Source organism: Bombyx mori, chromosome 25, assembly GCF_030269925.1.
Source record: "Bombyx mori chromosome 25, ASM3026992v2".
NCBI lineage: Eukaryota > Metazoa > Arthropoda > Insecta > Lepidoptera > Bombycidae > Bombyx > Bombyx mori.
In genome coordinates this window covers 7,302,220-7,327,099 of record NC_085131.1, presented here as the reverse complement: position 1 = coordinate 7,327,099, position 24,880 = coordinate 7,302,220, and the positions used below count along the sequence as shown (strand labels likewise).

Here is a 24,880-nt window from a genome sequence, read left to right as displayed (position 1 = left end):
AAAGTGCACACTGATCCGCATGAGGACCTGGAAGGGACCACTTCTAACCTTGACCATCGCGGCTCACTGACTCACATACGTATCATATCGTCGCATACATTAAATATGCATATATCTTGTGAAGTCTAAAGAAATTCGTAAGCTTAATTGACAAATTAAACATCGTTAATTATACTTAATAAAACCTTACCTTAAATACTCTACTCTCTCTTATATTACGGAGATCAGGATTTTTTAAGTCTACATTTACTTAGTTTATATTTTATTGTCCAGACTGGATGTTCCTGCACTAACAGCCGAGTTGATACCTGAGTCCAAACTAAATATCACAACGTGAATAGCATTGCCCACTATAAAATATGAAATCCAAGTCTCAATTATATTTGCACCCTTCAAACCAAAATCCATGATTGCTTCACGCCAGAAATAAATAAGGTGGTATGAACAAAGCGTACTACCACCACCTAGGCTACCACCAGAAAACAATTGTTAACATATATTTATATTATGTATACTAAGTGAGTTAAATAGGAACCGTTTATCTCTTACTTTCTAAGCATGGAAGAGAAAACTATGTTCTAAATAAATAACAGTGAGGACTCTTTCAAATATAAAAAAGGCTTTGTTTCTTTAGTTGCTTTTAGTTCTCCGTGGCTGAACGTATCTAAATAAAGTATTTGCATTGAGTTAAAACTTTGTACCTCTTATTGTTGGAAATTCAATCGACCTTAATTTTATCTCTGAATTTATGCACTGAGATTCACTTCGTACATATCAATGAGCTCTGGTAATCGCTTCAAATCAGGTGTGCCGTAAGCTTCTACTCATCTATGGCTATTTAAGCCAAACTGAGAATGAGTCCGTTATTTTTTTGTTTACTTACTGCTAGTAACCTTGAGACGACCCCACGAGCTCGCCTACACATTCAGTGAAGCTTATGATGCTAGCTTAACTGAATGTGTAGGCGAGCTCGTGGGTCTCAATCTGGCAGACTTTGTTAACATCTGCCCTAATAAGAACAGTGCTTCGCTGACGCTATAACCGGATTGGAATCAAGAACCACTGAAAAGATCCGGCGAGAAACACAGTGGGCTGTGGGTTAAGTGCGACAAATCCTTTGCAGCATTCGACGGGTTCAACGGGAACGGTGTCCAGTGCATGGAATGTCTACTTACAAGCATCGAGAGTGGATCGGGAGGATCCGAAATGACGTATTTAGGGCGATGGCGACTATTTATCGTTTGGTCGTCTGCATCGGGCATGTAGTTTGGGACGGCCATTATAAAAGGATTGTTGTGTCACACGAGACGAGCTTACATATATACCTAATATTACTCTAAAGTAAATAAAATAAGAATTTATAAGTATTTATAGCAGTTTTCTCGATTACCTAGTCATGTTAATGACAATTTCATTTCCACAAATTTTGTAGGTCGACATTAATTGTCAACTGATTAGATTAGACTTTCGCAAACAATTATTACCTACCATGTGTTAAAATTTGTAATTATTATTTCTTGTCAGTGAAAAAATGCGTTAGTTGATGATAATAAAGCATTAACATACTGAGTATTTGTTTCCCTTTTTCATCCTCCCTGTTCACAATTGAAATATTTTATTATTAATATTGAAATATTTTAATATTTATAAAAATTTAAGTCGTCGGGGCCTAAAGGATAAGACGTCCGGTGCATTCGTATCTAGCGATGCAGCGGTGTTCGAATCCCGCAGGCGGGTACCAATTTTTCTAATGAAATACGTACTTAATAAATGTTCGCGATCGATTTCCACGGTGAAGGAATAACATCGTGTAATGAAAATCAAACCCGCAAAATTATAATTTGCGTAATTACTGGTGGTAGGACCTCTTGTGAGTCCGCACGGGTAGGTACCACCGCCCCGCCTATTTCTGCCGTGAAGCAGTAATGAGTTTCGGTTTGAAGGGTGGGGCAGCCGTTGTGACTATACTGAGACCTTACAACTTATATCTCAAGGTGTGTGGCGTATTTACGTTGTAGATGTCTATGGGCTCCAGTAACCACTTAACACCAGGTGGGCTGTGAGCTCGTCCACACATCAGGTAAAAGTTAATAATTGTAATGTGTAAATTATGAGAGACTTTTTGGAGGTAGCGTGAGGAGTTAAGTTGTGTGGATTGTTGTTTATTGTTGATTGGTATTAATCTTTTAGCATCTGGGAAAGTTGTTCAGTAACTCTACGAAAAAATCCATGAAGTGTCCATTTTTCTCAAAGGATATTCCACTTCGTCTCTATGGGGTCCAGTAACCACTTAACACCAGGTGGGCTGTGAGCTCGTCCATCCACCTAAGAAATAAAAAAAAAAAAAAAAACCCAACAGCTATGTTGTTATCTTAAACGTTCCATTATACCTTTTATACAACACTCATGACTTTCACTTCTTCTACAAAATACTTGACTGTATGGGCTATGTTACCTTTGCCCGCTCGATAGAAAAATCAAACATAAAAAATTGAGAGTTCAAAACTTCAAAATGTTCAAATTTTTCAAAACACATTAAAGTTGTGTATTTTTTTTATATTGCTCAGAATTTATTTAATAATAACCAATAATGTCGCAAGATACCAAAGACGAATTCTCCGATGTTTCAGTAATTTAGATTCCAGATAAAATACATTAATTGAGAAATTTCAATAAAATTTTCACGATACAATATGTTCCAGATTCCTCCTATATTAGAAGATGTGAATAGTTGGGTGCAAGATTATTTGCTACAGCCAGAAAAATTAAAAATACATAAATGGGAACGTTCTCAAACGCATTGGCATAGAAAACCCAATATAGATTCCTTATTTTTGCTAGATGATGATGATGAGAACGAACCGGACACAACCCTTGAGGTAATTATGTTGAAGAAAATCAGATGGCTACTAAATTAGGCAGTAGTTGACTTGTTACATATGTAACTTTACTGAGATCATTTTACTCTTTGATAATTGACTAAGTAAGACCTACCTAAGGTTGCCTTACCACTAAAGTAGTTTTTAATTAAAATTTTACAGCCTTAATCTTGCGTTATTATTTTCATTTGACAGTTTTCATCCGTGACCACCGTAAATATGGTTTCAATAGAGCCTACGACTCACGAAATCTGAACAAAACACTTAATCTAGGATTTATTATTATTCTGCTTTAAGCTATATAATAATATTAATCATTTAATAGATTTTGTGAAATTTGAGAATTTTTTCTTTCAAAACTTATTTTATAAAGCTGCAGAACAAGTAATACAACCACTACTAACAATATATATAGTATGTAGAAATGTTTTCGTGTTTATCCCTCCTTAAATATGCATTCAGGTTTGAAGTGTAGCCAGTCAAACAAAAAAATTTAGACTTCAACCTCATGTCTTGAGAGTCAGTATTTTACCCAACAAGTGTAAGAAAACTCATCAAGCAAATATAAATTAACAACACAAATTCTCTTAAAATCCTCTCAAATTTTGAAAATAATATGCAAATTGTAACACTTCTCTTAAATGTGTCATTTTAGGTAGTTAGAGATCCTTTAACAGGTGAGATTATAGGAGTGGAAGAAATCTGCATACCAACAGAGGATGACGAGGAAAACTTATCAATGGCTCGAGCACCACTGCCTCCAAGCCTTGCCACCCGTGGTACTACAACACAGAGTCCATTTTTACCAGCTGGTTTTGAAGAAGATCTTCAAAAGATGATAGAAGAGCAGCAAAAACAGATAGAGATCAACCTTAATACAGAGAATGATGTACCTGGAAAATTTTTGGGTGAAGGTGTGATTTGAAGATATGACATACTCTAACCTTTAATTTATTACCAGACTTTTCAATTTTGTTCAGTTGTATTAATCAGTGGCTCTCAACCACTGTCTCACTATGTGTTGATGTGTCAGATGTGTCACAAGCCCCTATCACCTGTACTACAAGTTTATGAATAGGTACTATATTAATATCTAAAGTATCCCAAAGGAACTTATTTCATCTCTATGTTACATATATAAATATATAGTTAAATATATAGCTACTTACTAGATGTTAACTGTACAACTAAGTTTAATAGATTAATGATGTACCTATCACTCATAATTACCTATCTTCCAACCTTCACTTCAACTATACAAAATTTTGTATGTAAGTAAGTAAAGGTGTCACAAATTTGTATGTTAATGCATCACTGAATAAAAAGGTTGAGAACCGCTGGTATAGATTTTACATGAAAATCACCATTGTACATAGTATCCTTGATATTAAATGCTAAAGCAGACAGTCTTTAAAAAGTCAGGCAAGTAAAATTGAGTAAATTTAAAAAGAGTTTATAAAACACTGCTCTCCTTGAAAACTTACTTTGTAAATAAATAAACAATCTGTTAGAAATTATAATTTTGTAATCATTTTGCTGTTTTAGACAAAATTTAAAACATGAGTCAACTGTTCCTGTCATTACAGATATATTAACTGTAGCACCAGGCTGTAAGGACAGTGTATTGTTTGCTGAGGATGGTTTTACATTGCTCAATGAGGGCAAACCTGAAGACAAACCTGATGACATTGAGGATGTCGACATCAATATCAAGATTAATTTGGAAGAGATAGTGGAAAACAATGTACATTTAGTAGGTAAAGTTTCTTTCTTTATAGTCAAAAAATTTTAGACATACTATTCTATCAGCCCACAGACATTCACTGTTGAACATAGGCCTCCCCCAAGCCTTGCCACAAAGATCAATCCTGCGGTGCTTGCATCCAGCGGATCCCCACGAACTTCAATAGGTAGTTGGTCCATCTTTTGGGAAGATCTACCCACGGTAGACATAATTTAACACATTAGTGGTTTTAAAAAACCATGTAGTTTCATGTCGTTTTTTAATTTATCAGTTGACATGCTATTATGACTTTTCTGTTTTGATCATGAGTAATTATGACATGATAAAAAACCAACAGCCTACATTAAATTACCTTATAAAATCATCCCAACTCCCAACTGTCATTTTGCTACATCTAAAAAAAAAAAAAAAAAGGAGTCGATTCTGGTTATTTATCTAACTACATATTATTATTCCAAAAGAGTACTTTCTTAATAAATGAAATTTATATATTTTTTCATAATATATAAAATTACAGATCTATGGAAAGATGATAGTGAACAACCTCAAAAACCTAAAACACCAAGTCATATTGAAGTAGCAACAGATGAAATAGAAAACGAAAATTTCCTGGAAGAAACTGTCGTCAAACCACCAGTAGAACTGCCAGAAATACCAGTATTGGACATAACCAGTTCTGTGGGAAAATTAGGAGTGACTTCCACAGAATGGGCCGAGATGATTGATGTTTCGAAGCCTGTACCAGAATTTAGAGACAAGATTAAAGACATGGCTCATTCATATCCTTTTGAATTGGATAATTTCCAGAAACAGGTTGTAGATCTTAACATTATTTTACATGTTTTCAAAATTAATAAAAAAAACATGTGTGCAATTCACACGTGGTAGAAACCTTCAAAAATTAAAATACAACAATCCTAAATGTCTTAAGTATATGTAAAATCATGTCATTAGTAAATAATTGTAAATCTTTTATAGTATGAGGTAGCGCCCTCTGTGAATTGATATTTCACGTATTATATAATCCTAAATTAAAATTCACTACAAGAGGTTTCATACACACGTTAGTATTAAAAAATCTCATAGATGGCGCTGTATTCAAAAAACACTACACTGAGAACGTCTAATGTGTTCTATCTCATTCTCTCGCCGGCTGAATCCTATACATTTATGTGTTTGTGTCTCTATGGACTTATTTTTTCGTTTCATCGAGTTTGAAATCACAACGAATCTAAAGAAGTTTCACTTCAAAAGTTTCACTTAAAAAAAATATTCACATTTTTGTAAATATAATATTATGATTGTTTTAGGCGATATTAAAATTAGAAGAAGGTCATCATGTATTTGTCGCTGCACACACATCTGCTGGTAAAACGGTGGTCGCAGAATATGCAATTGCGATGTCAAGAAGAAATTACACAAGGTACCTATACCATCTTCATGAAAGGAATGTGGATAGAATTTCTTTGTACATGAATACTATAGCCCATCTATCTTTCACTCAGCTTCATTTAAAACAAATCATATAACGTCAGAATTTAAGTATTTTTGTAGTTAATTTGATTATACACATCGTTATATGACAATGCCTGTTTATACTCGATACAACGTCATAGCCAATTTGAATCGTCGGTAATGTATTATATAAAGTTTGAATTAAAATGCACATTTATTTAATACTAAATTAAGTTCACAAAAAAAAAATTCAAAGTTAAAGCACTTGAAAAAATGGGTGTTCAATGAAACTATTCAGTAATGTACTATGTTAGTTAGCCGAAATAAATTTATAAAATAGGTAAGAAATAAAAAATATTATAGAACAAAATAAAAAAGAGTATGAGGGTGTGTAACAACAATAGGTCCAAAGCAGATCTTTTTAGCCCTTTTAAGAAGCTGGTAATATTTCCTCAAGTATTCCAAATCTTCTTAGGATCTTATTAGGATTTTTATTTTCTTTATAACAACTTTATACAATATATAAATATACAGTCTTAAAGTATATATCTTTAACAAATTCAAGGGCCATCTACACGTCTCCAATTAAAGCTTTATCGAACCAGAAGTACAACGATTTCAACAAGTTGTTTGGCGATGTCGGCTTGCTGACCGGAGACCTGCAGATCAACGCCACCGCATCCTGTCTCGTGATGACGACCGAGATCCTCCGCTCGATGTTGTACTGCGGCTCCGATGTTGTCAGAGATCTGGAGTTTGTAATATTCGACGAAGTTCACTATATCAATAACGTCGAGGTGAGGCATTTATCGACACGTTGATACAATTTTTTTTTTGGGATTTTATGACCTGGTATCTAAGACCTTTAGGTCATGTCTTATTTTAATTTATATTCTTATTTTTATGAAAAGTAATAATGTGGAGTGAAATGAAATGAAGATGATTAATTTGAGACATTAATCAACTGCGATGAAATTAAATGAAATGGGATAGGATGAAATATAATCTCAGTAAAATGGTGGTCATTTACTGAGATTTTTTCAGTGGACTTTTTGGAGGATCCCGAGAAGTTACGTTCAGCGGCTTTGTTTAATTTTCCCAAATTTCTGCACTTTCACAGGGACTAAACGGCTAACAAACCACCGTTTAAACCTGAAGAAACACTAAATAGACAAAATAAAATAAATCACCTAACTTCACTTTTCGCGTTCCCGCCAAAAAGTCCGTAAATAACTTAGCAGATGTCACAGCATAGCGTGTCTATGATATATCATTGTGACAGTGACATAATTTTATGTCAAATTTTTTAAAAATCAAAGCCTTAATGATGATAGTCTGACTATTATTAAACATATACGGGTGTATAACCATGACCAGCTCAAGTTACAGTTATTACTTCTATCTCATTCTTCGGTAACATTTGTATTCTCAACCTATATCTATACCTAAATTCCTAGAGCACTTGGGCATACCGGCAGACGTTCGACAATTCAAAGGGTCCCATAATAGTCTAATGAAGCTCATCGACCAATACGCACTCACCAAGGAATCCGATATGTTTAAATCGCCAATTAACTTTAATTAATTTTCTTTTTTTTCCTACCTAAGCTGATAGTCTTGAGAGGCTATTTCAGCGTAAACCTTAACTAGTAGGTGAGCTCACGGGGCTCAAACCTGTCAGTTTCATAATTATTATTAATCCACAGCGCGGCTACGTGTGGGAAGAGGTGTTGATCCTCCTGCCGTCGCACGTGAGGATAGTGATGCTGAGCGCGACCGTACCGAACACGCTGCAGTTCGCGGACTGGGTCGGACGAACGAAAAAACGGAAGGTGTTCGTCGTATCGACTCCCAAACGACCGGTACCGCTGTGCCATTATTTGTACACAGGTATTAATATAATTACGCCGATAAGAGTAACGCCATCTATCGCCGAATAGCAGAAACGTAATTAAATCGAGAAGTACAACGCCATCTATTGTCAGATAGCAGAAACACACATCGAAACTACTCGACTTGCCCAGAACGTTCTCCATAAATCTAGGGATGTCGTCTCGACTGTAAAAGCATTGCAGAGATGGCACGAGTCGGTCAGTAACCGGAACTACAACAAACAGCGAACGGTTCCCCTAATGCGAAACGGAAAAAGCGAATTGAGAATTTTAAAGTGCTCGTTAAACGTTCTAAATGTTAATACAGTTCCAATTTGTACTTCGGTAGAATTCTTATTTCCCCCGAACCCCAGCCCTAATATTGTTACGCGCTTGCGTTGATGCTAATACTAAATAAAATACACGAGATACTCTAAACCCCGTACAATTTTATTTTTTTAATATCATTTATAAAACTGTATTTTGGTAGGCAGCGGTGGTAAATCAAAGAATGAGAGATTCAAAGTGGTAGATCAAGAAGGGAACTTCCTGCTCCGTGGATACAATGAGGCCCTCGCTGCTAAGAAGTCCAGGGAGAACGATTACAAGAAAAACTTTGGCCCGAAAGGTCTGTATGATTATTCGTTATTATTTAATTTTAAAAACAGTATTTAAAATCAGTTCGAGACCGGTACATAGACCAGTTCACTACTCATAATGTTTATCGAAGAAACACCTTAATAAATCAATAAAAAAGTATTAAAAATTAATTTGGAAAAAGTATTTATTAACGACTACCAGTCATCGATAGTCAATGGCTTGCAGCATAAACTATGCCTATTTCTGCTTAAAGATTGCCTGTACTGTCTTGTCATCGCCCATCCATCTTCTTCAGCTATTCTTTTGTTATTATTATTAATCACAATCACAGTTTAGCATAGATGGTGTCGGTTAGGGTTGCCATAGTAGTCATCGACTTGGCTGTGACCCTGACATTTCCGACATACTGCTACATATGCCCCTCAATAATAACGCAGTATAAATAATAATGCAGACTAAGACATTCCTGAATGCATCATCTCTATATAAAGACGATTTATTGCTAAAGCGCGGCATTAACCCACAGACACAGCCCACTGAGTTTCTCGCCGGACCTTCTCAGTGGGTCGCGTTTCCGATCCGGTGGTAGATTCTGCGAAACACTGCTCTTGCCAGGGCCAGTGTTAGCAACACTTCGGTTTGAGCCCCGTGGGCTCACTATTACAAACGATGTGTGTTTTCGCGCTCAAGCCAATCTGTTCTGCGGCGTTTTTTTTTCCTACCTATGTTGATAACCTTGAGAGGCTAATTCAGCTTCGCCTTAACGTGTAGGTGATCCCACGGGGCTCAAGCCGAAGTGTTGCTAATACTGGCCCTAGCAAGAGCAGTGTTTCGCAGAATCTACCACCGGATCGGAAACGCGACCCACTGAGAAGGTCCGGCGAGAAACTCAGTGGGCTGTGTCTGTGGGTTAATGCCGCGCTTTAGCAATAAATCGTCTTTATATAGAGATGTTCATTCAGGAATGGCTTAGTCTGCATTATTATTTATATTTTATAAAATAAACTCAGTGTCAGTCACAATTTCCTTGTTTTTAAAAGGATCCTGGATCCACCCCGTAACAGTACATCAGCGACAGTAACCACCCACCATCAGTTTGCTCGTCTGCCTACAAGAGCAATAAAAACACTATCTCTTCCCGTGGATATCAACTGAGCGATATACTGAAGAACGGACAATAACATTCTCTAAGTATTGTACCGTTGTATTGTGACAGGTAAACAATATTCACTGGTATTGTGCACCATTAAACTGCCTGTTTCTGCGAATCATACATACGTTCAAAGGGTGGGAATGGGCGTCACATAATAACAATTGAGACCTCATGTTTGAAAGTCGGTGACATCTTTCACTTTCTGATGTCTATGGGTTCCGGTAATCACATCATTTAAGCTTTAAATAATATGTTTTAAGGTGGGAAACAATACATGAACCCCAAAGCTGAACAGACGATGTGGGTCGCCTTCATTGATCACTTGAAGCAAAACGACAAACTTCCAATTGTGGCTTTCACTTTATCTCGCAACAGGTAAGCTTGTCTTTAAAATCGTTCCTTAACCCCGTTGTCTTGTGTACATTCACATTGCTCTACAAGTAATACAGTGATTTTTTTAAATTAATTTTCAATAAACAGTCCGAAATAATTAAAATAATTTGTAACACATTTTTTTAGGTGTGACCAGAACGCGGAAAATTTGATGTCCGTCGATTTGACGACGGCGAAAGAGAAAAGTCACATTAAATCATTCTTTCAGAGGTGCTTGCAGCGATTGAAGGAGCCTGACCGTAAATTGCCGCAAGTAATGTATTTTTACCATCTATGCTGTCGGAACAGATATTAAAGTACAGTTTTTGGAACGAAGTTCCTTATGGGACGATGCGGAGGGGTACCCTAACCGGGATAAAACGCCCGTAACGTAAGATTTTTATTAGTAAAGCACACAGTGTACGACTTAACTTTGTAATAACGTACAAAAGATAAAATATTTATTTATAATCCATTGACCACGATCTCAGAGCGTTCATTTGCGCAATACACTAACTCTTATGCAAACAAACGTGAATGAAGTGTACCACAATAAGTTCGCACGTTACCGAATGACCGTAGGTTGTTGCGAAACCTCCAGTTTTATTTTCTTTATACCTTAAAGATCTTAAAATTAATATTTTTATAATAAGGAACATCGTTCCTATCCAGTGTCCCACGGCACCACACATCTTTTTTTATTTATTTATTGCCTTTGTGCCTACAAACTGGTCACTCTTCTCTCTTGCTCGCTCTTGTTGTTAGCAATACTATGGGCACAGCTTATCTCTGACCACTCTCCTCGAACCTCGTTTGACAAAAGACATATTAAAGACTCATGAAGGGGAGGTAAATGTGAAATATATAGCCCACAATTAAATGCGTGTTAAACCTGCATGGTTACATCTTTGTAGTAGCTCAAATAGCATAGACAATAGATAAAATGGATATATAGGTAGAGCGGCCACTGCTGTCTATATACACTAAGGTTGCGGCTGTCGAATGTGCATACGAATAATGGCCAGACATTAATTTGAAAAAACAAAAAAAGAATGTTCTTGACCTTAATAATTCCGCGTGTTGACCGTGAGATCCCTCCTACCTACCCTGAAAGAGTTCCGTCTTAGGCCAGGAGAGAGTAATCAATGGAGTTTAGTCGGTAGTCAGTTTGGAGCCCCATATAACCCGGCCTGATCCCCACGGGTCGGGTATCCGTACACTGGGGTCCCCAATATAAAAATAAAAAGGCGGTATCTACCCTTACGGACTCACAAGATGTCCTTCAGCAATCAAAGTAATTTGTGATCACTTGTTTTTACTTAAAATCATTGGTAGCTGCTAGGGAGATGTTAACTCCCGTCATATCGTTAGAGCCGTGACGATCTATGAATAATACCACAGCCGATATATGTACAAATCCATTTCAGTTGTTCAGACTTGATTTAGATCAACATTCAGTTTTAAAATTTAAAACTGGAGTGACTTATATCATATAAGTCCAATTAAAGTAAAAATTAGGAATAAACAATCTTGAAGACATACAGAACTGAAAGACTCCTTATTCTCTTTAATAAAAAACATAAGAAAGTCTTATACTTTCTTGTATGTGTGTTAATTTGTATTAACTTATTAAATTTTCAGGTCTTAAGACTACAAAGAGTTTTAGAAAATGGTATCGGCGTGCATCACAGCGGTATATTGCCGTTGCTGAAGGAAATCGTTGAAATGTTATTTCAGACCGGTTTCGTAAGTTCCTCAAACATTTTAATTGTTCGCTCTAAAAATAACCAATTGTCGATATCATATCGATTTATATTCTAGCCATCGATTTGCAGTGATAACGCCCAAAAATGGCCTAGAAATAGGGTCAACTGATTTTTTCGCGCTTGCAACATCCCGAAAAATCAGGGACTCTTGAAGTGTGAATGTCAAGTTCTTGATAGATGTTGTCTCGATGTAATTTTCCGCTATTTCGTAATGGATCGTTAAAATTATAACGCTTTGTTGCTTTTTTTGTTTAGCTCTCTCATAACAATCGACAAAGTCATAATTGACAGCTATGGAATTTCAGTGTTGCCATTTGCACGAAAAAGAATTGCACAAAATTATTATAACGTACCGACCTTCCGGTGCCACTATCAGATCCCGTTATCTGAAGCAGTAGCGTCATGTTGCCTTATAACTTACCTCAGCTACCGCATTAATGTTTGGAAATGATATTGTCGAGCGACAGATTGGGCTAGAGCCGAATTCCAAGTATAATTGACTTCAAGAATGTTTTTAAGCAAAATTTACTGGTAGTAGGGCCTCTTGTGAGTCCGCGCGGGTAGGTACCACCACCCTGACTATTTCTGCCGTGAAGCAGTAATGCGTTTCGGTTTGAAGGGTGGGGCAGCCGTTGTAACTATACTTGAGACCTTAGAACTTATATCTCAAGGTGGGTGGCGCATTTACGTTGTAGATGTCTATGGGCATCAAAGCAATAAAAAAAAATCGTCTCAACTCGAAAAAGTTATTAAGGACATTTAGCAGCATAAATTGACCAATTGACTATGTTCCAGGTTAAAATATTGTTCGCGACTGAAACGTTCGCGATGGGCGTGAACATGCCGGCGAGGACGGTAGTCTTCGACGAGATCACCAAGTTTGACGGCGTCGAGCGCAGGACCCTCGCTCCGGCTGAATACATACAAATGGCGGGAAGGGCTGGACGGAGAGGTAACTCGTGCCAACAAAGATGGCCGTCGCGTTTCCATATTCAATAAACCATAAACTCGCTCTACCAACATTTAGAGAATAATATTTATTTAACTAACAAATAATGAAGTGCATCTCGGAAACTCTAATAATAAAAATAACACAAAAATCTAAATCAAAGCGATGTTTCGAGAATAGTATATTACGCACCGAGGGAGAAATGGAGGGATGTTCTACTTTTCTCCCTAAGTGCTTATCAATATTTTTTTTCAACCGGGATGAATAGTTCTTATATGTACTCTTGTATATAAAGAATGGGTCCAGGGCCGAATCCCAACAATTCTTGATCAAGCTTCCATTAGCATAAAAATATGAACATGCAGTTTCTAGGTTACCGGGAAATTAAGAAAGGTACGCGCATGCGCACATTTACAGTCTCACCGGGAGAGAATCGGGTACTTTTTTCCCGTGTGCCAGGGACTAAATGTGAACTTTTTATCCGGGGGGGGGAATGTATATTGTCGGTACAATCAATAAACATTATTTTTTTATTAATTATTAATTATTATTATAATATTAAGTTATTGCATAGCTTTTATCACGGGCTTTGAGCGCTGCGATCGAATCTAGAAATTCCGTAACGAAAATAAAATCTAACACCCCCTACTCCGCCTACCATGTAGCTCGCGTTCAACACATTCACGCGTTGCAATTGTGTAGTGTTTGTGAATAAGCGCGCGGCCTGACGTCGCACTGCATGCGCACCATGAAAAGTCTGCCCATCTCTCTCTCGCGCGGTCTAGCTTATGAGTGTAAAGGGGACAGTTAATGTTTTGCTTTTGTTAATGTTTATAAATATAGCGTGGTCTTATTTTGTTATTGTTTTAATATTAAATTATTATTGTCTAATTATAATTGCATAAGTTGATAAAAAATGTTATGCAATAGCTTTACCGCGGCAGTCCCCGAATGCCACACGTGTTTTTTTTTTAATTCTCAAAGTCGAACTGAACGAATCTCATAACAGTTAAGTCAGTCGCCTCCAAGAGGAAATATTCCAATAAAAATACCTTTGATGCGATAATTTAAAGTAATATTTTTTGGTACAGGTCTGGACGACACCGGCACAGTGATAATACTTTGCAAAGAAAGTGTTCCGGATCTGGTGACGCTAAAAGGGATGTTATTGGGAACACCGCAGAAGCTCTCCTCCCAGTTCAGACTGACATATGCCATGATCCTAAGCTTATTACGGTACGTTCATTCGTTTTTAAGTCAGTCCGAACCGCTTACAATTTGGTCATGTCAGTCTTTATCGTCTTTGGAAAATCTATATATTAATACGTGAAGCAAAAACTTTGTACCCCCCTTTTTTACGAAAATTGCGCAGACGGAGGAGTATGAAATTTTCTACATTTATACTTTATATTATAGAGAAGAAATGTAGAATGCAATTTTTTTTTCATTATGCATAAAAATATATTAAACCAGTAAAAAATATATGACACACACACACGCGTATATACTCTTTTGTTTATTGTTAAAGTCTTTGGTCAAATTGAGAATAGATTAAATATTGTTTGTCTTTATTAACATTTTTCTAAAGTGTATTTTTGGCGAAGTCTATGATTATAGAAGTATAATAGTTTTTGACAATCGAATCAGAATAGTATACAAACTTATAATTTCAATTAATTATAGTTGTTTTTCACTGGCGGTAGGACCTCTTATGAGTCCGCACGGGTAGGTACCACCACGCCGCCTATTTCTGCCGTGAAGCAGTAATGCGTTTCGGCTTGAAGGGTGGTGCAGTCGTTGTAACTATACTGAGACCTTAGAACTTATATCTCAAGGTGGTTGGCGCATTTACGTTGTAGATGTCTATGGACTCCGGTAACCACTTAACAACAGGTGGGCTGTGAGCTCGTCCACCCATCTAAGCAATAAAAAATAAAAAGTCAAATTTCGATTACCGGGGGACCACTAGTACAGTTTTAATGCGAGAAGACGAATTATTGTCCCGCAGAGCGGCCACGGTTTCCGTCGAGGGCATGATGCAGCGCTCGTTTTGCGAGTTCAACCAGATCTGTCAGGCGGACAACTACCGCAGGCAGCTCGAGGTCGCCGAGAAGGAGTACTCCGAGAAGTGCAGCGCCCCCCTCGCGTCGCACCTCGCCCCCCTCGCCGCCTTCTACGAGACCGCGGCCGCCTACCTCGACGTGCTCAACGAGATAATGCCCATACTGCTGAACCAATCGAAGGTGGCAAAGGAATTGGACGCAGGGAAGATACTGATCGTCTCCGCCGGGCCGTATATCAATCAGCTGGCCGTGTATTTGAATAGCACTGGTGAGTCTTTAATGTTTTAATAATGTAACAAAAACATATTATACAGCATATAGGCAACGGCTTGGCTCTGCCCCTGGCATTGCTGAAGTCCATGGGCGACGGCAACCACTCACCTTCAGGTGGGCTGTATGCTCGTCTGCCTGCTAGGACAATAAAAAAAAAACACTTAAATTGCGTAAAATCCAGCGTTCTAAACTTGTTTTCTTTATTGGATTGAAAATCAAAATTGTTAAATTTACTTATCTTAAATTATGTTTTTTTTTTAGGTCCACGACAAACTCCGTATAAGGTTTTAGTACTGAACACGCCGATCCAAGACTCGTCGCGTTATAACTTCGAAATCGACGAAAATTGGTACAGGATGCTCAGTTTCTCTGCTACATACGATGCCATAGGTACGTAATGTAACTATACTTATTCGATATTAAATAAATACACTACAGTACGAAAGCTTAATGAGCCAAAAAAACAACGCGAGTGCCGTCTGATGTTTGCTCAGAATTGCTCACAGAAGTATCTACCAAAATTGATGAAGTGAGCTATGAAAACATTGACTTAAGATGCCAATAATAAAAATTGAATTTTCCTTTTTAATCTGACACGTAAAGGTTAATAAATAGTTGCAGTTTATTGATACTATTAAGGTATAGACGTAATTGATAAACGCTAAGAAACTATGTCATTACCATTGACAATCAATTTGCCTATTCATTATAAATACATTAAACGGAACATTTGAATATTTCAGGTACAGAGGAAAGCACGATGGATCATAAAGTATTGTGTATCGCGCCAAGGAACATAGTTGCGGTAACGAAAATGAACCTAAAAATCGACGTCACTCGCATTATACAAGACTGGGAACAGCGGCAGATACCGCGGTGGGTTCACACGTAACTAATGTCGAGAGTTATATTTTAAGTACAGTAGATTGTAGGGGAATTGGAACATTTTTCAATTTCAACACAAATTCTCAGAAGTTTTTCTTAGGGTAATACCAATAAAATGAAGATTAAAACGGTTCCCAAGGTTTAAATTTTCATAGTTCATTGAAAAATATACATAAAAACTTAAAAAACTAGCTTGACCTGATCCACTTTGGAGTTTGGGGTGAATCGGGTCACGTACGGGGACAATAGTTTTTCGATAGGGCTGGCACTGTTTAGTTGTAAGGCAGGTACTTACCTTTAGGTAATTAACTTTTCAATATATTTAATCAGTTACAAAACTCCGATGACTAAATTAAACTATTTAATATTCTTAAACTCTAAATAAAAGTTATTTTTGTAATTTAACAAATTTAAATCTCACAAAAGCATTGTGACAACCCAGATTTGTATGTTTTTTATATTTCAATATTCAAAAATGTTTTAATATTGCTAATGTTCTTTCTTCTCATGTTTCAATATTCATTTTAATAAATTTAAAATTTAGTTTCAACAAAATGAAATCTCACAAAAGCGTTGTGACAACCCTGATTTTTCCTTATTCTACCCCTAGTCCCTATTCCCCTCGATCTACGGTTAAGGCGTACCGTAAAGTGTTCTTGACTGGTCAGGTTCAAGGACGCTCCGGTGGGGGCGAGCTGCGCCAGCACGGTGCAGGAGCTGTCCCGCATGTCGCACGCCGCCCGCGCCGGCGCCGTCCAGCTCGAGCGCATCAACCTCACGCACTCCCTCGCCATCTCCACCGGCGAGATACTGCAGGCACTAGACAAGCTTAAAGCACTAGCTGTATGTATACACCTTAACTAGACAAAATTTTTTTTATGGATAGACGAACTCACAATCCACCTGGTGTTAAGTGGAGTTTCTCGCCGGATCTTCTCAGTGAGTCGCGTTTCCGATCCGGTAGTAGATTCTGCGAAGCACTGCTCTAGCTAGGGTTAGTGATAGCAACGTCGTCAGGTTTGAGCCCCGCGAGCTCATCTACTAATTCGGCGAATCTACAATAACCCCTCGAGGTTCCTAGAATAGGTAGGAAAAAATTCATAAAAGAAAAGACGTTATGTTGAACCCTATTACACTTGAATGCAATCTTAAAATTGCATTTTGGAATATGATAGTAATAAATGAAAAATAAAACTTTAAGATTATTATGTTTTTTTTTAGTTCTAGTGGAAAAGGAGCTATTAGAAAAAGGCGTCACAGTAAAAAAAAAAATTAGCGCTTGCTTACCTACCCTTTTGATCAAAACGCATGACTGTTTAAAGGTGTACTAAAAATATTATATATTTCAGACTGAACTCGAGGCCCACAAGAAATTTACCGATATAGCGAACTTCAAGTCGGAATTCGCTGTGGTATACGAACGCAAACAAGCTGAGAGGAAGCGAGATAAATATAAACGTCTACTGTCGTTCGAGAACTTGTCTCTCTACCCCGACTACCAACGGAGACTGCTAGTCCTCAGGGAGCTGAGCTACATCGACGAACACGATAGCGTTATACTGAAAGGTATGAAGAATGATCTAAATCGGTCTAATCGGTTAGTTAAAGTTACAACTATACTAGGTGCTAGGAGACCACTTCCGAAAACGAAGACAGACGATAGTAATGTTACGCGCTGAGGCTCAGGATAAATAAAATTCCACCGAAGTATAAATTAAAACTGTATTTATCACTTAGAACACAAACAGAACACTTTATATTCTCAATTCGCTTCCCTAGAATTATCGAGAACATTCCACACAAGTCGAGTATTGTGTTCCCACTATCTGACAATAGATGGAGTTGTACTTCTCGAGCGTTGTAGGTGCTATTAGATCCTCCGATATTCGTTCGACTATTCGACGATAGATGGCGTTACTCCTATCGGCATAACGGTACTATCGTCTGTCTTCGTTTTGGGAAGCGATCTCCTAACACCCAGTATATATACTACTATTACTTTATTATAATTCAGGTCGCGTGGCGTGCGGAATGGGAACAAACGAACTGATCATATCGGAGCTGATATTCCGGAACGTGTTCGCCGACAAGACCCCGGCAGAAATTGCCGCGCTGCTCAGCTGCTTCGTGTTCCAAGCCAGGACCCAGGTCACGAACCCGCTCACAGAGAAACTGACTGAAGGCGTCAAAGCCATTGAGGAGATCGACGCCGAAATCGCTTCTATAGAGGCTAAATATTTAGTGAGTTTTTTTGTAGATAGGTTGTTTCGAGCCAGGCAATAGGCAAACCGATAGCGCTGATTCTTCAAAATTACCGCGGTAACTTTACAAAACTTGCCTAAGCACAACTTTATTACACCACGTCATTTGGGAGCGTCATTAACGACATGCTATAAGGTTATATTACTAATAAAAAATTCCACATGATATAAACATAGTGATTTATGTAAAAAACTATGAAAAACAATTATTTTGATATTGAGTAATTTTTATGACATAAATTTAATAAAATTACTATATGAATGACCGTTTGAAATGTACTAAATTTTCTTTAGTCGAATTAACAAATTCCTTAATTAATACTGTTTAACAAAACAACTTGAACTGGAGGTAGGACCTCTTGTGAGTGCGCTCGGGTAGGTACCACTACTCTGCCTATTTCTGTCGTGAAGCAGTAATGCGTTTCGGTTCGAAGGGTGGGGTAGCCGTTGTAACTATACTGAGACCTTAGAACTTATATCTCAAGGTGGGTGGCGCATTTGCCTTGTACATGTCCATGGGCTCCAGTAACACCAGGTGGGCTGTGAGCTCGTCCACCCATCTAAGCAATAAAAGAAACTTGAATATATTTTCCTTTGACTTATATTACTCGATGATTGTTTGTTTGTATGTTGATCCAATTAAATTACTTTATAATTATTGGTACTTCAGGGTCCATTCCGGATATAGTACCATCGACGTACGACAGGTGGAGTGCAAATAATATTAATAATAATATTTGGCGTTGCCACAACGAAACTAACTAACATTGATTTCAGGTAAGTCACTTCGAAGGGCAAGCAGAGAGGTTGAACTTTGGCCTTGTAAGGGTAGTGTATGAATGGGCTTTGGAGAAACCTTTCGCAGAGATTATGGACCTAACGGATGTTCAAGAAGGAATCATTGTGAGATGTATACAGCAGTTGCATGAGGTAAGTTTAATTGAATATTAAATATTTATACGAACTGTTACTTCGACTATATTATCAGAAAAAAATATCTCAACGCGATGAGGTATTGATGACTATTTTGATTTTAGGTCAGGATTAAGTTTTTTAGGTTAGGATGGTAGCTAGAACAGCCCCTATTATTTATAAAGTAATAATTATAGTACATAATTGATACTCAAGACTTACGTCGCGAAATAATAGGTGGTGGTATCAATGATATTAATGGTACTCTGGTTCCTAATAATTAATACTGCAGTGGACCGAGGCCCTTATGAACATTTACTCGAATAAAAAAATAAAACCGTGTACAATTCACGGCCATTAAAAATGAAACCTTCATAAGTAACTATTGTCTCATTCTTTCGCAGACTAAATCGTTATTTTAAAGCAACAAATGAATACAATATTTTTATGTAGCCTCAGAATGCTTTTATTTCGCAATTGTGTTACAGTAAATTTAACTTTAAATGTGTTGAACTTTTTAATTTGTTGTATAGATGGGTGTACGAAATCACGGCCCACCTAGTGATAAGTGGCTACCGGAGCCCATAGACATCTACAACGTAAGGCCGCCACCCACCTTGAGACATAAGTTGTAAGGTCTCACTTTTAACAGTACAACGGTTGCCCCACCCTTCAAACCGAAACGCTTCACGGCAGAAATAGGCAGGGTGATGGTACCTTCTCGCGCGGACTCACAAGGCATCCTACCACCAGTAATTATAAAATAAACCATTTATTACAGTTACTGGTAGACGTGAAAGACGCATCCGTGGCGATCGGTGATCCGAAACTTCAGTCGAAAATGATGGAAGCGTCTACATCTATAAAGAGAGATATCGTGTTCGCTGCCAGTTTGTACACAACCCAGAAAGAAGCATTGAATACGTAATAAAAACTAATGAATTTAAATACCTTTTTTAAATGCTTTTAATTGTAAAACTCTAAAATTGAAATAGGAGATCAGACAACATGGCATGAAACTAAATAAAACCATGCAGAATAATATTTCAAGCCTGATAGTCATACGTGGGTACTCAAACGAAAATTGGCTTATTTATGCAGTTTTCGTAAATTAAAATTCATATCACACATTCATTCACACAACTTTATATTGATTTTTTTTAATTGTTATTGCTGTCCGATCTCCTATTGCGGAATTGCAACTATGAAATGAGTAGAAAACCAAAAAAATAATGATTACAATATTAGTCTCGGCTCATCAAACACAGTTACACAGCAAATTCAGTTGAGACTATACCATAAAATATTTAAAGATATAGGGATGTTAATTTCAAATAGTAAATGCTTTCAAATGTATATAGCAAATAATCAGACCTTTAAATACAAAACGTATTTTGTACAACTTTAATTTGTGATTTTTATAACCATAATCGACCAAGCTGCCGCTATATTTAATTTTATGTAGCGATAAATTATTTTTTATTTTTACATTTGAATAATAAAACACAAATATGAAGTTTTGTTTCATTTATTTCTTTAATGATACATTAATTACAGTCTCATCACCTTCCTTTACCAGATCTATGTAAAATGGATACACAATTATACATAAATAAATAAACAAAATCTACAAGGGAATATTTATTGTGACAGAATATTTACAGATTTATTGTTTTTTCATTTTTCGCAATGCAGAAATTTGTAGTTAGTTGCAGTAAATAATTATATTTATGAAAATTATTGAATCTGTCGAAGATAGGGCTTCCCAAATTAATGAAGTAGTAAAACGTACGTTATTAATTGCGGTTCAACCATAGACAAAATTGAAAGTTATTGCGTCACAAAGAGTGTACCTCTGATTTAATAAAGTTTACTTTTCATAATTAATTGCAGTGCTATACATAAATTGTGTGTTGCAAAAAATACATATCTTATAAATTAGTAGAGGCCAAAAAATTGAGCTATTTTCCTAAAATAATTAAATATAAAATTTAAACAATATCTATATACACGGAATATCGTCAGATTAATTCTATGGTAGTTCCTCAACCTTGTGAATCAAGGTACTTCTTTAATTTAGGCTCGGTGATGATTTCTGTCAATGAATTTACTGCTCTGTACTATTTAATGTACATTTGTGTTTGTTCATTTATTTATTTACAGTAGATAGAATGTCATGTCAAAATGTTCAGACATCATTTTCACGATTACTGAAATTATCTATACAAAGCGACGAATATTCCAAACATATAAGGTACATATTTATATAAATATAACAAAAAAATAACAATTAAATTTCTTTACAGTTGATCGACATACAAAATTAGACACTTTAAATATATATAATGATTATGATTACCCGATGACCTTTCAAGAATATTGAGCTAAAAATTTACATTTCAATAAAACCCTGCACAATAAACCAACAGTGCACCGAATATTCCACATAATTACGATTTACTCCCAATTTAAATAATGAAAAACAATTAATTATGACCGTTCTAAATATTTAATTTCCAAACATTACATTTTCTGTATACGAAATAAGTTTATTACTAAAGCAACTTTTCGTCGTATATGTATTAATCATACAAAATAATTTGCGGGCCAGTCACGAAATGAATTGTTTACTTTATGAATCTTAACTTAATTTTGGTGATGGTTAATAAAAAAATCCAATCCCAATAAAAATGTCTTCACCCAAAACATCCCACAGAAACAAATATATCAAAGTCTAATAGAATTATTATTTATGCCGCAACCCGTTATAACGAGCAGAATACCGTAGAAGAAACAGCGAGCTACCAATGTAGCCAAATGTCATTTCTCACATGTCTGTTGTGCTTTCTTGCGTTTTTTTTATCAAGATTAAATTCTGCTACATTTCTACCAAAAATTCAAATTTTTAAACTACCTACATATATCGGCTTTTATTTATTTTAAGCTGGCAACTGACTTAAAAGCATTTTATCGTGTGGCAACGAAATTTACGGATATTTGCATCCACAATTGGCTCCGTTGTTTTGGCAAAAATAAAAAAGCTCGGATTGTGATTACATTGCACAGATGTCTGTCGCCAGCCTAAAACGAAACCTGAACAATATACAATATAAATAGGGAGGTCCTGATTTACGCAGCTGACGTTGGCAAGCTAGGCGAAGTACGAAGGGGGGGAAGTGAGATCCGCCAACATGTCCAGTTCGTCTTCGGAGAGTTGATCTCTATGTTTCGGCCAGTCGTCTTGGTGGGTCCTCCTGAAGTCGGCTAGTGCGCGTCGTATGGTCGCGGGGACCGGGTCCGGCGCGTTCGTGTGCCGGGACAGCTCGGACAGCACGTCGCCGAACTTGGACCCGATGCTGTACGGTCGAGAGGACAGGTAGGCGCACATGCCGAGCACCCCGAAGTGTCTCTCCACCAGTTGCTTCGATCGAGCGCTGCGTATCAACAAACGCAACGTCCTCTGTTCGTCGGGTAGAGCGCGACAGTGCATCAATCCTGTCAACAGCTTAGCAGCCGACTGTCGAACCTGTGAAAATATTTTACGTGATTTTGAAAATTACATTGAAAACCTTAACATAATAGGCAGAAAAATTGTTTACGCTACCTGCAATGAATAGATCGCAGTAATATTTTTGAACGTAATTGAGAGCGCATCGATATTGTCCCATCCCTTTCCCCTTTTATATCAATGTCATTATAAAGTCGGGTTTGAATCGTGCGCATCAACATTGTGCGATCGCGAACAATATTAGTGAATATTGAGTGAAGATAAAATGAAGGAAGTTTAAAAATAAAAAATTAGAGAACCAAGCCCAAACACAACTATTTAATGAATATTTATTTATATCTTTACATCGACTTATGAACCTTTAATATAAAATGAAGGTAGTTCTCAGATCGCATAAGAGCGTTGAGCCCGAGCGTCAACTGATATTTAAGCGCAATGAACAGCAAACAATATTTTCCAATTGCATTTTTTTTTTAACATTTATAATGTAGCGAATTTGTTGTTTTTATTAGGAATGTTACGCAATTAATCTTGGCTTGTAATTCAATGCCCTGCATTGTTTATAAATGTAGCTGTCTATGGTTCGCTCTCCCCTTTTCTCTCGGTACCGTCGCACGGTCTGCACGCCATACTTTAAGTTCCTCTATAATAATATATCTTTGTACTATACTTTGTAATATATCTTGTACTGTCTGTCCGCGTGATTACTTTCAATAAACTGCTGGATTTTTACTACGGATTTGCTTTTGAATCCCACGCAAGTTCCACCTGCGCGACCGACACGTACCAAAGGCCCGCGTATCATTCATCTGCTCTAATAGTTTTGATACAATAATTACATATCCACCTATCTACGGTTTGGAGAACGGTTACCGGCTACAGTAGATGATTATTTCCCTATAATAATATCACACGATTGATTAATAAATTTCTAAATGTGTTATTACCTCGAGTCGCGAGTCACGCATGAGTTTCAAAGCGAACTGTTCGGCTCGAACAGCTCTGTCCGGACTATCGCACAGAAACGGGAGCCCGTAAAACAGGAACGGCTGAGCAAAGTCCAAGCACGCCAGTCGAGCCCACCACGAGTTACCTACGCAGCGCAAGAGAAAACAGAAACAACGTTAAATCGGTCACGTATAAGACGAATTTTGTCTGAGTTTATTTAAAATTTGAAGTCGTCGTGGCCTAAAGGATAAGACATCCGGTGCATTCGTGTTGAGCGATGTACCCGAATCCCGCAGGCGGGTACAAAATTTTTCTCATGAAATTCGTACTTAACAAATGTTCACGATTGACTTCCACAGTGAAGGAATAACATCGTGTAATAAAAATCTAAATCCGCTGAATTATAATTTGCATAATTACTGGTGGTAGGACCTCTTGTGAGTCCTCACGGGTAGGTACCACCACCCTGCCTATTTCTGCCGTGAAGCAGTAATGCGTTTCGGTTTGGAGGGTGGGGCAGCCGTTGTAACTATACTGAGACCTTAGAACTTTATCTCAAGATGGGTGGCACATTTACGTTGTAGATGTCTATGGGCTCCAGTAACCACTTAACACATGGCGGGCTGTGAGCTCGTCCACCCATCTATGCAATAAAAAACAAGTCTTTTTTTTACTTATATCATACATACTGTTTATTGTAAGCTCTGCAGCCTGATTAGTATCACAAAGAGGACAGCTGGTAGGTAGATGGGTGCGTACCTGTGGCGAGCAAGTCTAGTTCGTCGCAGGTGCGGTCGAAGCCGGCGGCGGTGCGCGTCTGCACGGCGAGCGCGGCAAGCAGCGCAGCGGCGGCGCGCGGCAGCTCGTCGTGCGGCTGCGTGGGGCCGCGCGCCGCGCACCGACACGCCGCGCGCACCACGCCGCCGCCCACGCCGCCCGCGCTCACGCCGCGCACGCACACGCCCGTGCTCGCGCGGATCACTGCCGTAACGACATACTGCACTTATATATATAGCTCAGTCGGTGCTTTTAGGTACCACAAGCACCGGTCACCGTTTTCGTCGAACCCGTCGCTTGCGACGAAGGGCTCGGCGAGTAAATTAACCCACAGAAACAGCGCACTGAGTTTCTAGCCGGATCTTCTCAGTGGGTCCGTTTTGCTTCAGGTGATCCGTTCGCTGTTTCGCTTCAAGTAGTTTCGATTACTGACTGCCTTCGTGCCATCTCTGCAACGCTTTTAT

At 37.7% G+C, this 24,880-nt stretch overlaps 2 protein-coding genes across 3 annotated transcripts in view; one reads left to right on the top strand and one right to left on the bottom strand.

The window, feature by feature from the left end:
• Positions 1–2,483: 2,483 nt before the first annotated feature.
• On the top strand, positions 2,484–20,699 carry LOC101745059 (superkiller complex protein 2). The gene is made up of 22 exons (XM_012689389.4): positions 2,484–2,629; positions 2,703–2,879; positions 3,535–3,793; positions 4,466–4,636; positions 5,141–5,436; positions 5,934–6,046; positions 6,644–6,875; positions 7,785–7,968; positions 8,440–8,577; positions 9,963–10,077; positions 10,222–10,348; positions 11,716–11,820; positions 12,636–12,792; positions 13,881–14,025; positions 14,798–15,120; positions 15,387–15,515; positions 15,869–16,001; positions 16,679–16,853; positions 17,360–17,576; positions 18,025–18,251; positions 19,049–19,201; positions 19,965–20,699. The coding sequence occupies exons 1-22, from the start codon at positions 2,591–2,593 to the stop codon at positions 20,109–20,111; spliced, it is 3,762 nt and encodes a 1,253-aa protein (XP_012544843.2). The 5' UTR covers positions 2,484–2,590; the 3' UTR covers positions 20,112–20,699.
• LOC101745357 (proteasome activator complex subunit 4) overlaps positions 20,696–24,880 on the bottom strand; it is a 26,359-nt gene continuing 22,174 nt past the window's right edge. For both annotated transcript variants that reach the window (XM_038020217.2, XM_038020216.2), the window contains 3 exons: positions 24,399–24,620; positions 23,639–23,784; positions 20,696–22,709 (listed from right to left, as the gene is read on the bottom strand). In XM_038020217.2, coding sequence (XP_037876145.1) covers positions 22,335–22,709; positions 23,639–23,784; positions 24,399–24,620 — 743 coding nt within the window. In that variant the 3' untranslated portion in view covers positions 20,696–22,334. The remainder of the gene's footprint in view (positions 22,710–23,638; positions 23,785–24,398; positions 24,621–24,880) is intronic.

Coding starts and splice junctions, on each gene's coding strand:
- LOC101745059 (XM_012689389.4), top strand. CDS start 2,591: ATGTCGCAAGATACCAAAGACGAATTCTCCGATGTTTCA. Junction 8,578..9,962: donor GAAAAACTTTGGCCCGAAAG/GTCTGTATGATT, acceptor ATATGTTTTAAG/GTGGGAAACAATACATGAAC. Junction 16,854..17,359: donor ACAAGCTTAAAGCACTAGCT/GTATGTATACAC, acceptor TATATATTTCAG/ACTGAACTCGAGGCCCACAA.